General features: G+C 43.7%; 2 protein-coding genes across 5 annotated transcripts in view; both read left to right on the forward strand.

Annotated features, from left to right (window-relative positions):
• Positions 1 to 1,028: 1,028 nt before the first annotated feature.
• On the forward strand, positions 1,029 to 7,798 carry LITAF (lipopolysaccharide induced TNF factor). Its single transcript, XM_030958225.1, has 4 exons — positions 1,029 to 1,140; positions 5,175 to 5,354; positions 5,742 to 5,898; positions 6,200 to 7,798. The coding sequence occupies exons 2-4, from the start codon at positions 5,177 to 5,179 to the stop codon at positions 6,306 to 6,308; spliced, it is 444 nt and encodes a 147-aa protein (XP_030814085.1). The 5' UTR covers positions 1,029 to 1,140; positions 5,175 to 5,176; the 3' UTR covers positions 6,309 to 7,798.
• A 1,431-nt stretch (positions 7,799 to 9,229) lies between these two features.
• LOC115909152 overlaps positions 9,230 to 15,547 on the forward strand; it is a 74,441-nt gene continuing 68,123 nt past the window's right edge. For 2 of the 4 annotated variants that reach the window (XM_030958259.1, XM_030958262.1), the window contains exons 1-4: positions 11,297 to 11,426; positions 11,880 to 11,930; positions 12,558 to 12,718; positions 13,688 to 13,758. In XM_030958259.1, the coding sequence (XP_030814119.1) occupies positions 11,366 to 11,426; positions 11,880 to 11,930; positions 12,558 to 12,718; positions 13,688 to 13,758 (344 nt within the window). In that variant the 5' untranslated portion in view covers positions 11,297 to 11,365. Of the gene's footprint in view, positions 9,298 to 11,293; positions 11,427 to 11,879; positions 11,931 to 12,557; positions 12,719 to 13,687; positions 13,759 to 15,547 lie in introns of those variants that run through there. The other 2 variants (XM_030958261.1, XM_030958260.1) reach the window with 2 other exon arrangements.

A 15,547-nucleotide genomic window follows, 5' to 3' on the forward strand; every position in this document is an offset into this window, starting at 1 on the left:
TTCTTGGTAATGGTGTAAATATATTCACCTCTAAGTCTAGTTCTAATCTCAGTGCTGGTGAATCACACTCCACACTCCTCTCCCTAAATCGGGGGGACTGGAGCATTCATGCCCTCAATACTCTCAACATCTGATGACATCCCCAAGCACCCATACTTGCAGGTGAATCAATATATTACTGTGACTGCAGAGCTTCCTGTTGGGTTTATCATCACTTTGGGTAAACTTCTTTCATCCTATAAAACCTGACTCCTTGCTCCAGGATGGATTTGAAGTTTTATGCGTGTTCCTTAGGGCAAGGTTCAAGAAGAGATTTAAATACAAAACTAGGACTTTGACGGATTTTAGATGTTTTCAGCCAAAAGGCCTTATGAACTGTCCCTGCTGATAACCTGCAGGGGTTATCAAGTCCCTTCAGTCTAAGGTAGATTCACACAAACCAGTGTGTGGAGCAGTCCCTTTTGAAGCCCGTTTAGGATCTGGCCATAATTTACTTCTGTGTTATCCCGGAGCTGGATAGGGGAACGACTGACATACTCTTGTGTTTTCCAAAGACTGAATCCAATTCAATTCCTTGTAAAGGCACTACCTAAAATCACTGAATCTTAAACTTCAAAGTTTTGTTGATCATTTTATACGTTCTTGTATGTTGTCTGAAATATCTGATCTGGTAAGGTAAAGGGCACTGTAGAATTAGTGAAGTGATTTATTTCCCTGCAGTGTCACAGAACGCGGTGCTTGGCCGCGCTGCTGACGGGGCAGTTGAAGATTACTGGTTTAATCTGAGCGAGCTCCTGGCGAAAGCCGCGGAGTTCCCGATGGCCGTGACTGCGAAATGCGCCAGGAGTGCCTGTACTTCCACAGGCTTTCCCCTTCCCTTCCCGTCCTGCCCAGACACGCCGCTCCGGGAGCCGATGGCTCGGGGGAAGCGGCCGAAGCAGCCCCCGGGCAGGGCCGGCCGGGGCCAGCGGAGCGCCCTCCCGAGCAACCCCCGCGGCGCCTGCTCGCGGCTCTAGGGGGAAGGGGAGGAGGAAACGCGGGTGGGGACGGGACGGGACAAGCCCTGCTGACGGTGGCCGCGCCCGGGCGAGCGGAGACGAGCGGAGAGGCAAGGAGGGCTGGCGGGCACGGCTCGGCACGGTAAGGGCTGCCCGGAGCCTGGCGGTGCGGCGGGCAGGGCAGAGCGGGGCGGCGGGGGGGCTTTGCTGCTCTGCCGGGGCCGCTCCCGGGCCCGAGCGCTGCCCTCCCCGGGCCGCTCCCAGTGCTCCGGTGCTCCGGCCCGGCTGCGGAGAGGGGGAGAAGCCGCGGCTCTAAGGCTGGTCCCGCCCGGCAGGAGCCCCCGGGGCACCGAGGGCAGGTTGGGGCTTCGCGGGCCAGCCGTGTCCCGAGCGGCGCAGTCCCGGTCTCGGTCCTGGTCCCGGTCCCGGGACGGTCCGGGAGAGGCCGTGGGCGACGCCTCCTGCCCTCGGCGATGCGGGCGGGGGCCGAGCGAGGCCGGAGTTTCGCTTTCCCGAGTGTGGCAGGCGGACGGTGGCCCTTTCCCTAGGGAATGCTCTCGGGATCCGCGCGGCAGCAGCTCTTCTCGGAGCGGCCCTGCCCCGGGGAGGGGGTTACTCACAGGATGAAGCCACTCACAGGATTATTCCAAAACTATTGATTACTTGATAAAAGTAATACTCTAGTCTCTGAAATCGCTCCTGCCGGCGGAACACGCAGTGCTTCTTCTTTTACTTCTACTTTTACTACTATACTTCACCAGTATAGAATTCAATGTGACCACAGTGCCGTTGGTTCTTCCTGAAATAATATGTCAGAGTCTTTTTTTTTGTTGTGATTACTAGATTTTATTCTCTCATAAATGCCTGGGAAATTTAAACAACTTTGAGATAGTATTTCTCAGCAGGTTGGTAAACTTGGAAGTTGTTCAGATTTCAGACGAAGTTGGTGGTCCAAGAAGGTGCTGTGTTAGGGCTTTGCACTGCAAAAATCCGAGTGCTCTGATAAACCTGTATATCCTGCTGGGTTGTTAAAAACTTCAACCTGTATTTCATTCTCGGTGTTGCTGACTGGTAGCTGTCTTAGACTCTGATGTGCAGGGAGCCTTCTAAACCACCCCTGGTGTTGGAGGGCAGCTTGGGATTTCTAGTGAAGAGGACTGCGTAGGAATTGTTTAATTTAAGGATTAAATTGTGTCAAATTTTAGCAAGAGATTAAGGGAAGGCCATCAACAGATTTGTTTGGCCAGACTAGGTTAGGATAGCTGTAATTGTAAGCAGTTCTTTACTGGATGGGTTTTTGGTTGGTTGGTTTTTTACATACCAAGCAGAGAGGCGGGCTCTTACCTTCTTTTTCAAGACCAGGAGTGTGAAACACGTTTGCACATTTGCACATTTGCACTGGCTGTATGAAGTGATGGTTCAAATATCTCTTCAGAGTTGACATTTAAAGCAGAAGGGACATTAGAAAAATGAAATTGAGAAGCTGAAGTTGTGGTTACATCTACAATGTTCAGTAATTTGAAGAGGCTTTTTTGTAGTCCCAATATCATCTTGATGTTTATTAGGAATTTTTGTTTCAATAGATAACTTCAAGGAATTCATACATGGTTTTAGTTTTTTACCATTCACTGTAGTACTTTGTACATGTTATTTGTGCTACAGATTTGAAACTTTAAAAAAAAAAAAAAAGGGATTCCACAAAGCGCTGTGAGGACCTGAGACCTGTTCATGTTTGCCTACAGAAATAGGGAAAAAAAGTGAAAGTGCAGAAAAAGCACTGTGATCACTTTTAAACTGAAATGGTTGTTCAAAACCATTTGGTGGTAAGAAATGAACATGCAATGTAATTTAAAATAAGTAAATATCAAGACTTGAAGTGTTCATGCTGGAAGTTATATAACTTTTAAATCTGTGAACAGGTGTCATTCAATTTCTTACAATTTGCTTGTCAGTGAAGCAGAGCTGAGCAGCTCAAGTAGCTGTGTGTTTAACCCCACCTGGCAACTGAGCACCACACAGCTGCTCACTCACTGCACCCCTGAAGAAACTGGATGGCTGTGAGAAAACTCATGGGCTGAGATAGGAACTGTTTCATAATTGAAATAAAATAATAAGAAAAGTAATGGTTTAATAGTTGTAATGAAGAGGAAACTAGCAGAGGGAAATAAAATCCAGTAAGTGAAGCAAATGAGAGCAATTGCTCACCAGCAACCAACCATTGCCCAGCCAGTCCCTGAGTAGTATTTCCCTCCCAAAAACCTTCCTGCTTTTATTGCTGAGTGTGATGCTTTATGGTCTGGAATATCCCTTTGGTCAGCTGGGGTCAGCTGTTCTGGCAGTGTCCCCTCCTGGCTTCCTGTACACCCCCAGCTAACACCAGCACTCCAAGTGGGGCCAGTAGATCGTGATTCAGCTCTGTAGTTTAGTCACAAGGAGAAAACTTCTCTTTTCTAAAGAAATCAGAAGATCAGTGTTTTTTAAAGCTATAGCTGTGAAATACTTGTTGCTACAAAAACTTACTGAGTTTCAACATCTTTGACTGCTGTCCTGTTTCCTCTTCATTCTGCCAAAGCTGCAGTGCAGTGTGAGTATGAGAAAAGTGGGAAGGAGCAATGTTTGTCCCAGGCTTACCACAATTACTGCTCCAGCACCTGTAGGCATGTCTGTTCCTCTGTACCACTCCTGGCCACAGGGCTACTATAAAACCCACACTTGATTGAGTACACAATCCCTTTGTAATACACCTTTCCACATTTCTGCTAAACCTGCTGGGAAGGCTGTGGGACTCCTGAATTATATAAACATTGGTGTTTGCTGGTGTATCCCCATGCCTCCAGTGATTAGTCCTGTGTAACCTGGAACAGTGAACAAACCTGTGACAAGTTCTTTATGGAAGTGTTTGTAGATTTCACTGAAATCCTGATGAAAGCTGTGTAGTGTAGGAAGGTAATCAACAGTATTCCAGGGACTTTTCCATGCTCTGGGAGAGTGGAAAGGCATGTGTCATTGTTGGGGACTTGTGTGCTGGGTCTCACCCAAGCTTTGTGTGGATGGAGTGACACCAGTCCCAAACAGACACACCCGAAATTCTTTTTCTTTGCATGTTGTCTTTTGTACCTGCAGATTGCATCAGTGCAATTTCCCTTCTTTTATTCATAGTAGTGCTGTGGGTAATTGGAGCTTCTATATAACCTTCATAGCACCATAGAATTAATATTCCAAATACAGGTTGCCTTTCCCAGACAGTACTGAGTGAAAAGACCTGCATGTGTACAGAGGGATCGTTGTGTGCAGCAACAGAATGGAGTGTGGCTCTTGGGGAGCTGTCTGATGGTCCTCAGGAGGAAGGGGGAAAGGGAGATGCTTGGTCAGCATTGATGCCATGAGACCTTGTTCCACAAAGAAAATGGTGGGCAAGCTACAGGAAGTGGGTAGGTGGGGAGGAGGAGAGGAAGTCTGCATTGAACCCACAGTAGTTTCTTGGCGGTGGTCAGCATTCCTATCCTCAAAATAACCAAAATAACAATTGGTGGAGGAAAATTTGCCCTACAAACTCATTAAAACATGGCGAAGAAGCAAAAATGGCAAGTGTAGATATATTAGATATATTTGATATCTAATATATCTAATTTGGTATAAAAGCTTTGAGTTCAGTTGGACATGCTTAATTGTTTGGGTTTCTTTTTCCTTTAATACAATTACTTCTTCTTTCAAATTACAGCAGAGGTAAATAGTATTTTTAAAATATTGAAGTTTCACCACAAACCAGGCTTACATTGGTTAGCAGCTACCATGTGGCCTATCATACTGTTCTGTTTTTCAGGAGAACAAGAGAGATTAGAAATAATGTTGAAAATTATGATACTTAGATTGTTTAGTATACTAATAAAGCCCCACCTCCCTGCTTTAGTGTTTTTAATTTATAAAGGAAGAATTGGTGTTGAGGCAAAGTGTAAAAAATTCCCAGTGAAAAGGAATTGGGAAGTAGGCAACAACAGTGAAATCATGATTAACATTAAATACTATCAGAAACAAATACCAGCCAATTAATTTTATGCTGGTAAAAGTCCCTTTTAATTTAGTTATCTTCTTGCTGCTGATTTGAGCCTAATTATTTGTCAATTGCCATTAATAAATAATACCTTTTGTTATGATTTTCTCTCTTTTATGTTTTAGATATGTCTGCTGCAAGTGCCAATCCTGTCCCATCTGCACCACCTTCTTATGAGGAAGCTGTAGGAATCAATGTGAACTATCCTCACCCCTATCCCGTCCCTGACCCTGGACTGAAGCCAGATGGGAAGGGAACGAACCTTCCTCCACACATGGGACAGCCTCCACCAGCAAATAACCCCAGTAAGCCTCCAGAACTCTTCTGTACCTCATGTTAAGGTGGTATCAAAGTGGTTGTATAATAGGTGTTGTTAGAAGATGAAAAATTGTGGTTTGCAGGTGTTCAACACCTGCCAAAAATACTTTTGAAGAGAATAAGATTAATCTTTTCTTGTGAATCCCTCAGCGTGCAGTGATATCAGTAACATCATTTGGCTTTCTGCAGTTTTTAGTGCAGCTTTATTTTTAAGACATTGTATTTCTGCATTAGGAAATGCCATGGTTATTTCTGTCATTGTGGATTTCATTGTTCTGAGCCCTGAATATTTCAGTTATACCTGGTTTAGAGGAAGTTGATTGCTACTCTTCTTTCCTGTTCCTCGTGGAGTAACCAGCCATTTCTCTGCTCAGTTACTGTTCAGACGGTGTACGTGCAGCAGCCAGTTATGTTTTATGACCGCCCAGTTCAGATGGTCTGCCCTTCCTGTAACCAGGTGATAGTGACACGTCTCTCGTACGACTCAGGAGCTTTGACCTGGCTGTCATGTGGTGGCCTCTGCCTTCTGGGGTAAGTCAACTCCAATTTGCACTTTTACCTTGACTTTTTTTAGCTCTAACATAGAGCTAAACAGAGCTCTCAGGTTTTCTTTCTTTGTGTGGGACCTGAGCCTTCAATTAGCCTGCATCTGTGTCCTACTGGACCTTAAAGCAGTTCTGGAACATTACAGTAATGGACTCCATAGCCATGTGTGTTCTTCCTAAAGCTTATGGCACCAGTTTTGCTGATTGCTTTTGAACAAAATACATTTTACCTTTTGTGTGTATAAAAAGTGGTAAAGCAGTGTTTTTCTTTCTTTTTGCCTCTGCAGGTGTATAGCAGGCTGCTGCCTAATTCCCTTCTGCATTGATGCCCTAAAGGATGTGGATCACACCTGTCCGAAATGCAGCGCTCTTGTTGGCTCTTACAAACGTTTATAGCCAGTGTTTATACATTGAATGATGAAGTTGTTTAGCACCTGTACAAGCCCTCTCTGAAGCATTATGGAGACTTTCCATTTTTCTGTGCATCCTGTCACTGGAAACCAATAAAAAGTAATGTTTATTGCTAGATGGTTTGAATACACAATTGCTTGAGAGGAGTCTCACTTAGGTCTGTGAAGAACATACCTAATCTGTATGGGCCACTCAGTCCAGCACCAATGGAGAGCATGGAGTATTTCTTTTTTTGCTTAATACAGGACAGGTTGGTGATATTCTTCAGTTAATTGTGTCTCAGGCATGATGCACATTGTACTTGCATTGAGACTGTAAAGTCTCAGCACAGAGCAAGCGGAGGACAGGAGGACAGGAGAACTATTTAGGCTCATGCTTTGGCAGCAGCACTGTTTATGAGCTTGCAGGGAGTTGCCTCAGAGACAGGTGCTCCTCCTTGAAAAAACAAATCTTTTGTTGTCATCTTTTTATGAGCACTAGAATTAATTGTAAAACTTTTGTAGTTTGAAGAGAACCAAACCTGAAGGCTTCTTCCTTCTTGGAAGTAGCTTTTCCAAATGGACAATTCAGGTGGTTGTGCAAAAATAGTGAATGAATCTAGTATCTGAATTTTCTTGCCAGTTTCAAGTCTAGTCATGTTTCTAATCTGAAGTAAAGATGTTCATATAGAAGATATTTGTTCAGTGGTTTTTGTTAGGCTGAAGGCTTTCTTAACTGCTGATTGAAAGTCTGTGAAGTGTTTTCTTCATGCCAGTGGAAATGCCCAGAGAGCCTTGGTTAGAGCATTGGAAAACTTCCTTGTACATTTACGTAAGTCAGCTGATTGTCCATAAACAAACCTCAGCCTTACCTTAAGGCTCAAATTCCACCTGAAACACATAAACAAAACACCTGGGCTTTTAGTTGTTGATCTGCTCATTAATTATTGTTTCTTTATGAAGAAGGTAAAATGTGTGTTAAGGAGTTTCTCTGATTTTTCTAAATTAAATGAAAGATGAGTTCTGCTTTTAGAAACTTAAGCTGGATATGCTTATTTAAGATGATAATCACAAAAAATTAGGCAATGAGGCTCTGAAGGTTGAAGTAATTTCTGTGTCATAAGCAACTGGATCAAACAACATTTTGATGCATATCACAGAATCTGAACCACAAAATCAACTGGGTTAGAAAAGGCCTTTGAGATCATCATATCCAACCTGTGTCCTAATGCCACCTAATCAACCAGGCTGTGGGTGCTGAATACCACACCCAGTCTTTTCTGAAATACCTCCAGGGACAGTGACTCCACCATCTCCCTGGGCAGCCCATTCCAACATCTGATCACCCTTTCTGGAAAAATCTTCTTCCCAATGTCCAACCTAAATGATACCTGTCCAGAAAAGGCAGACAGGTGTTTAAACAAGGCTATGTTGGTAACACTGTATTAATATCTGTAAAAAGCTAAAATAAATACAAATAAAAAATACTGCATTTACTGTTCTTACCAAATGTGCCTTCTGTATATATTTGGTATAATTTGGTTTTTCAAAAGTCTTTCAACACTTTGTGTTTGAAATCCAGTAATTTTGTAGATCATGTACAATCTCTAGTCTTTGTCTTAATTAGGTTTTGTAAACTGATGCTGCTTGTGAGCCAGTCTGCAAGTGATTTAAGAGCTTCCTTGTGTATTTGGAAAAGGTTTCTGGTCTCCTCATCCTGTAAGAATGTACATCAGGATCTACTCACTGGGAAGAGGATGATGGAGATAAAAAGCTGGTGGTTTTGTAGCTTTCCATGCTGGTGAGGTGCTACCAACAAGTGCTGTTGTCTGCTGGTGCACCACCAGAGTGCTCTCTGTGTTCTTGAAGGGCTTGGGTGATGCTGCATTGAATTTTCTGTTCTGGTGACACGAGCAAGTCCTGTGCCTTACTGGATGTCACAGAAAATGTGCTTCTTGTCAGTTTATTGTCAGAGCAAGACAAAAAGAAGCAATGAAGCTCACAGTGTTTCCAAAATTGGGATTTGCTTGCATGGTAAGAAGGATTTTTAATTCTTTTAGTACCTTGTTAGTCTGGTCTGGATAATCCTGCTATGTATTAATTTACTAAGTCTTCTAATTGTTATTACCTTAGCTCCCCTTCTCTCTCCAAAATGATGGTTGGAAAATCTGAAGTGGTGGCACCAGAATGCAAAACACTGAATTTTTTTTTTTAATTTATGTGGACTGTCCATTGATTAAGTTCCTTGTATGGATTGAGAATAGGACACACAATGTTGGCAGCTCTTCCTTCCAATTCAGCATTTTGCAAGACTTTCTGCTGCCCCTTCTGCAGTTGTGTTTCCTTAAATGCAAAGTGTGTTTATTCTCCTGTGTATGGAATAATCTACAGACTGTGCCAAAGTAACCTGCTTTGTTAAACCTACCTTGGACAAACAAATGCAGGATATAACTTGCTTTGTGTGAAAGCACTTTGTGTTCATGTTGAAATTACTGTTTATTTTTAAAACTGACTCTATTTAAAATAAAAACTTTGTCTTTCCTATCCAGTGCTTGTAATTGGAAAATTATAATATTTGGAATGTTTCCAAACACATGAATGGCTGAAATGTTAAAAGAAGAAATGTAATTACAGGGAGAAATTTTTCAGAGTCTCACCTGGGCCAAGTATCTGATAAATGGCACTGTCTGCCTTGCAGACCAGCTGTCGCACACAGAGCCACACTGAAAATGTGTTGTTTTCCTGCAACCCGGGCCCTAGAAATATTTTTTCAATTAAAACTTTTGGGTAAAACTTCCACTTGTAATGCTGAGATTGCAAGCTGAGAGGGAAAGGTCCCTCCTGAGACTCCTTTTCTCCAGGCTGAGGCCCCCCAGCTCCCTCAGCTGTTGCTCATAAGGCTTGATGAGGAGCTCCGCTGCACGTCTCTGGTCACGCTGCAGCACCTCACTGTGCTTCTTGGTGCGAGAGGCCCGGAACTGGACACCGGACTGGAGGTGCAGCCCCATCATCCCCTTTCCCTGCAGCCATCGCTGACCCTTTCGCTCTGCCCGCCCTCGCCCTGGCTGTGCCGTGGGCTCCTCGGGGCTCGGAGGCGGATTTTGGGGCCGATCCGCCGGGCAGCGACCGCTGCCAGAGCCCTGCGGCGGACAGGTGGCCCCTCCATCGCTTAACTTCGGCTGCGAAAGCGCCCTGGAAAGCGTTGGTGCCTCGCAGCGCTTCGCGGCGTTTTCCCCACAGGTGGGGGGCGTTCGTGCTGCTGCCTCGGGCCGTGCCCGGCGCTGTGAGGGGGGCTCCGGGACGTGCCCGGCGCTGTGAGGGGCCCCCGGCCGCGGGCTCTCGGCGGTGCCCGGCGCTGTGAGGGGGGCTCTAGGACGTGCCCGGCGCTGTGAGGGAGGCTCCGCGATATGCTCGGTGCTGTGAGGGCCCCACAGCCGTGGGCTCCCGGCGGTGGCCGGCGCTGTGAGGGCTCCGCGGGCTCGGTTCGGGGCCGTAGCCAGGCGGAGCTGCCGGCCATGGGAGGGCTGCGAGCGCAGGGAGGCGGAGGTGCGGCCAGCGCCCAGGTGGGTGTGGGACCCTGGCCAAGGGCACTTCCCTCCTGCCTTCGGCTGTTGGGGCTCACGTCAGTGTTACGATAGTATTAATTTAATATTATTTTTGGGGCCTATACAAAGCGGGCTTTGTAAAAGCTCAGGCTTTCTTGGCAATAATGGTGAACAATTCTCTGGTGTCCACGGACAGGCTTACCCTGTTGTGTGACAGATGGTACTTTTTATTAAATTCGTTTTCCAAACTTGCGTACCGTATCCATTAAAATGGATGAATACTTTTCTGAGACTTACAGCCAGAGTGGATCTCTAGTGTGTCATTAAACCAGTGTGTTTGCAGCATGTGTGTCAGATTTTCTTCCATTTTTTAAGATTATCTAGGACAGCAATGTGCTGGAAATTTCTCTTCAGTAGGTTCTTTTTCTGCCTGTTTTGGGGGTGGTGTTTTGATTTTTTAGGAAAAGCTCACCTGGTGTTAGGTAGGAAAAAATGCATACAAGATGTTGAGTCTTGGGCTCCATCCTGCACTTGCCAATCACTACATGAGAGATGTCACCTGAGTCAAGTGCGCAGGGCACTTACGTGATATTTTATCTTAAAGATTTGACTTCAGTGTGCATTTAGGACCTAGCTGCTATTCAGGCATTTAATTCCATATTTAGATGTTTCAATAAAAACTGCCCTGGTTTGCAGTGAGCAGTAGCTCAGCCTAGACCAGAGGGCTTGCAGCAGGAGGAAACAAGCATTTGCCTGCCCACACAGCTCCCCTTGGGAGGTGCTGGCACACAGGCACGGCTGAGGTGTGGCCATGGCTCAGGGGTGCATGGGCTCTGAGTGCATGGGCAGTGTGGGAAGAGCCCTGGGCCAGGAAGAGGGGTCTGCCTGGAAGGCCTGTGTTTGCTGTGTTCTACAAACCTGATTGGTACCAGAAGGATGGTGGTTCAGTGGTTTTGTGTGTTATTCACACACAATTTCACCCATTTGAGGTTTGAGACTTTGGTGGGATGAGCTGCTTCCCATGAACTTGCTTGCTCCCAATGGAAACCCCTTCCCTTTACTCCCAAAGCTTTGGCTTTCATCCTGTGTGCTTTTTGGTTGATTGTCAAGGGGTGATTGCTAGGGTGGCTTTTACATTTGTTAATTTAGTTTAAACTCACTGTATGGAATTGTTCTGAGCATTTGCTCCATTATGATGCCATATACCTATTTTTTTTTCCTTGCAGTTTTGTGGGATTTCTAATAGATTAACTTTTATTTCTCTTCTTTTGCAAAAAGGCTGAAATGCTGTTGGGAATGGGATCGGGGTGATGTATCTGTCTCTCCCCCTTACCATAACCTCCCCCTCCCCTCTGCAGGCTGCCCCTACCAGAGCCCCTCCTCTGGCAGAAAGAGGGGAGTTGAAATAGTGAGCTCCTGCTTTGTGAAGGAAATTTTCTTTCAGTGCCTTGCTCAGAGGTGCCTTTGAGAGCAGAACTGATGTGTTTTTGTTAACTTATGGTCTGAGGAGGTGATTTCGATGGCCACAGGGTTGCTCGCCATCATTTCACTCTGTGCTGTTGTGGCTGGAGCTTCAGGTAGTAAGTAGAAGAAATTTTTCCTCTGCTAAGATTGATCTCTCTCAATGCAGAATACTTCTACTAAGAAATGTTCTCACTAGGAAAACTTCAGAGAATTGTGTTACAGCTTGTAGATTTGCAGTAATTCTTGTAGCAGCTTTGTCTGGATTTTTAGTGTAGTGTAGCAGTTTGCTTTGCTGAGCTCTTTGGGTGGTACTGGGCAGGTGGGAGAGCACTCCTTGGAGAGGATGCATTAAATAGTGCATCTTCCTTCAGCATTCTGGGGAAAGCAACAGAAATAGTGAGATTGTGTCAGTCTGTATACTTGATAGAAAAACTCTCATGGATTTATTTATTTGTTTTAAGGACCATGCTTTGATTTCAGTAATTTCACTGAAATTCAGAAGCAGCAGGTCTGCCTTGAGCTGCACAGAAATTTGCAGCGCTTCTCTGTTCTGTTACCTGTCATTGCAGGATCCTCAGAGAGGTTAAGTTATGGAGCTTCCTGTTCTGCAGAATGTGCAGGTGAGTAAAAGAAGATAAGAAAAGAGGAATTTGAAAACTTGCCACCGGGATATTGTGTTCTGAGAAGAATGATACTTATCGCTGAGTGATCAGCATTCATGGAAGTAGCAGAGAAGTTCCACCAAGGTTTACCAGGTCCACACCTGCCTGAAGTTTGCATTCTGTGAACTCTGAAAAACTCCTAAACATTAGAGCTGAGCAAAGGGCTAAACCAGTGTGGGACTAAGCCCAGCCATGAGTATGAAGAGCAGATCTATTTCACCCTGCTGTGGTGAAGGTCCTGCTTTGCTGCTCTCTGAAAGGTGCTGAAAGAGCATCGTGCTGTAAATGCATTACATATCTGTTCTGCCCTTGGAAATTAACTTCTTGCCTTGAAGGAAATTGTGAGGTTATATGCTTGGGAGAGGGGAAGTCATTTCACGCTCCCTACAGGAGCTATGGCTGGCACACAGGGTGTTTTCAGAAACCCAGTTCTTTCAATTGAAAGTCCAAGTGGGAGCAATCTAAATATCCATCCCTTTACTTAGCTGATTTCCATGGCTGAAAGATTAAAAGATAGAAAAAAATAGAGAGAAGGGGAAGTTTAATAGGCTAAAGTAACACCCTCTTTTTTTGTTTATTTCCTAGGACACAGTGCATCTTACTTCCACAAAAGAGCTAGATACAGCTACAGGTATTCAGCAGTCACCAACACATTCCTGCAGGGAAATAGTTACAAAAGCAGTGGCATCTCTCTGGAGAGCACAGTGATCATTGAAGTATTGGGGAATTGCCAGATGGTTTTGAAAGTAAGTATTGTCATAATTGTTTGAGTGATTGAAATGAGCTGATGTGGAATCTTATTTTTCTTTGGGATTATTGCTACATTTCAAACATTTGTTTTTCATGTAATTAAAAGCTACTTTGATTCTGGATCTCATAATTAGAATTGCAGTATTTCTTTGATGCACTACAACTTGAAATTAGGTATTTGCCAGTTTTAAAAGGCAGATTAAGCAATAATTGTATTATTTTCTAAGTGGCACAACAGTTTCATGGTTTTGTGTTATGAAGTACAGAACTGGAGGTGAAGCCAATCCTTGAAAGGAACTTGTTTTACTTTAAAGCACTTGGATATCTGTAGTAATAATTTTAAAATAGCAAGCATTTTAAAGAGAACTTGAGGAACTTGTATGATGTGCTGGATTGGTGCCATTCCTAGCCCAGTGTAAAATTCAATCTTGTACCACTCCATTCATCACAACAGGAGATCTGTCTCTGACAAGAGCAGCAGGGCAGTTTCAAACTGTAGAGCTTCTCCTAGGGTTAGTCCTGTGGTAGGCCAGGTGGAGAAATACAGTGCTTTAGAACTACAGGGGCAGCAAGGAAAATCAATTTCTCAGCTGCCTGGGCTTTCCTTCAGGTTAACAGAGGGGATAATTCACTGGTTTTGCTTAGTAGACGTGTCTACTAAATGCACACCCATGAGGCCAACAAAGAGCACAGTTATCTCTGTCCTAGCACATGGATAAAAATTAACTGGTTAGTGATTTGATGGAAAAGGGATATAATAGTGCTGTATAAAATGGGTTTAATAGTGAATGAAACTTCTTCACAGAAGAACTTTCTGGAAACTGCCTCAGATATACCACTTGAAGATAGGGCTAATGCAGTTCTGTTGCAACACTGAACCTATGTTTGGTGTGGATATCCTGATGTGATAAATCCACAAGTTCCTCTTGACAATGAAATATATTGCCTATAATCTTTGCTCCTAGGTGCAAGATGTACAGATTAAGAAAAGTTTTGCATCCAGAGAGGAGTCTCTGATGGAAATGGACAGTCTAAGGTAGAAAACTTTCTAATTGGTCTGGTTTTTGGGGTTTTTTTGAAACTATGTGGCTAAGGAGCAGCTTGAATGGACACTGCTCACTCTGCTTCGTACTCTACTTAATTTTAGCGGTTTTCTTTGTTTTGGTTTGGTTGGTTGTATTTTTAGATGAGGATCCAGATATGAGCACCATAAGCAAAAATGAGAGAATGAGAGACATTTGGTCTGAGCAGGTTTTTCTTCAGCGTAATTTTCATCCCTTTGTATGTAAAAAGCATTTGGATAGTAGACAGTTCAAATTATTTTGAGTACAAATCACCAGGCCTCTAGCAGCACATGTGGATGGCAGCTCTCAGAGCTGCAGATGTTACTTCTACAGACTCTGGCATGTTGCAGTACATTTCAGAAGTTCTTGGTTTAAAAGATTCTCATAAAGCAAAACTTTGTGGTTTTTTCTTCCAAGGTATTTATATTTCATTTATTTGTCCAATGATATTTTCTTCCTTTTCTGTTTTTGGGTTTAGTAGCTCATTCATAACATATGTCAGTGTTTCTCATTGACTTGCCAAGGTATAGTCTCTAGTATAGATGGCTATACAAAAAGATCTCCTCAAACTGTGGAAGTCTGGCATTTTCCCAGAGAGTTGATGCTTCTTGTGTCATCAAAAAAAAAAGCAGTTCTGTTGTCTGATTAAGCTCAGCCTTGTAATCTTCCTCTTTGTCCTGCCACTTGGATTCTCAGCCTTTAAACAACACTGAGAGCTGAGGTAATTGACTCAATTCAAAGGGTCAAAAAGAGCAAGCTTGGGGTAAATGCATTGCTTTTTATATTCATCAGGAAGAACTTTGTGTTCTCTCTATGGGCAGTGGTATCAGAGTTCAAATGAGTGTACAGGCACATCTTCTGTCAAGTTATTTGCAAGATTTTCATAGCAGTAAGAGCAGTTGTGTATTGTTTGCAGAGAAGCCAAAAAAGAGAGGTAGCAAAGAAAGCATTCAGTGAAGCTTGGCTATTTAGAATAATTATTCAGACAAGTGAGCCTTATTAGCATTTGCCTCAGCCTATTGTGAATATACAGTAGTCTAGCTTGTCCTCTGAACATGCATGTAATTTCCACAGATGGTAGCAAAAACAGGCTCAGTTGCCTGGGAGTTCAGAAACCTTTATCATATATGCCCAGTCTCTTCTGGAAGGACTCTATCCAGATGTTGTATATTAAAGTTTTATCTCTTGCTTTGTGACTGATTGACTAGATGAATAGTTAGTATCCCAGTTAATGTGCAGATGACCTGTCTAGCTCCCTGTATGGGAGCTGACCATTGGACTACAATAAATTTCTTCCTTTGGATGGTTTGTTTTTCCCCATTTAGAGGGAAAATATATGATTAAAGTATGTTACATTAGGAGTGAAAATCAATGTTAAAAAGTGATCCCTTGGAACGGTAGAAAACACTGTACTCTCAGCCTGGGATAGTAAAAGCCATTAGGAAGTGTACTAACAGCAGAGATTGGGGAATAAGTTAGGGATAGAGCCTGAGTATTCACACCTAGCAGAGCAGGAAGATACGGGTTAGTTGGGAAGCAATTGTTCTTGTGTGCATCACAGCTGAAGAGGCGAGGCGTGGTGCAGTTACTTTGCCATTCAGACATGCCTACCAAAGGCACCCTGAGTAATAAAATGGAATTTCTCTCTTAATTAAACAAGAATCATTGCCATTAAGTACATTTACTTGTAAATAATTTGCCAGGACTGCTTTTATTAAGTGTTGCAGTTATGTTGAGGATACTGTAATTATCTTGAGCAGA

This window comes from Camarhynchus parvulus, chromosome 14, assembly GCF_901933205.1.
Source record: "Camarhynchus parvulus chromosome 14, STF_HiC, whole genome shotgun sequence".
Taxonomy (NCBI): Eukaryota; Metazoa; Chordata; class Aves; order Passeriformes; family Thraupidae; genus Camarhynchus; species Camarhynchus parvulus.

Excerpts from the sequence above, each read along its gene's own strand:
- LITAF (XM_030958225.1), top strand. The coding sequence starts at position 5,177 with ATGTCTGCTGCAAGTGCCAATCCTGTCCCATCTGCACCACCTTCTTAT. Across the intron at positions 5,355-5,741 it reads TCCACCAGCAAATAACCCCA|TTACTGTTCAGACGGTGTAC; the intron begins GTAAGCCTCCAG and ends TTCTCTGCTCAG. Across the intron at positions 5,899-6,199 it reads GGTGGCCTCTGCCTTCTGGG|GTGTATAGCAGGCTGCTGCC; the intron begins GTAAGTCAACTC and ends TTGCCTCTGCAG.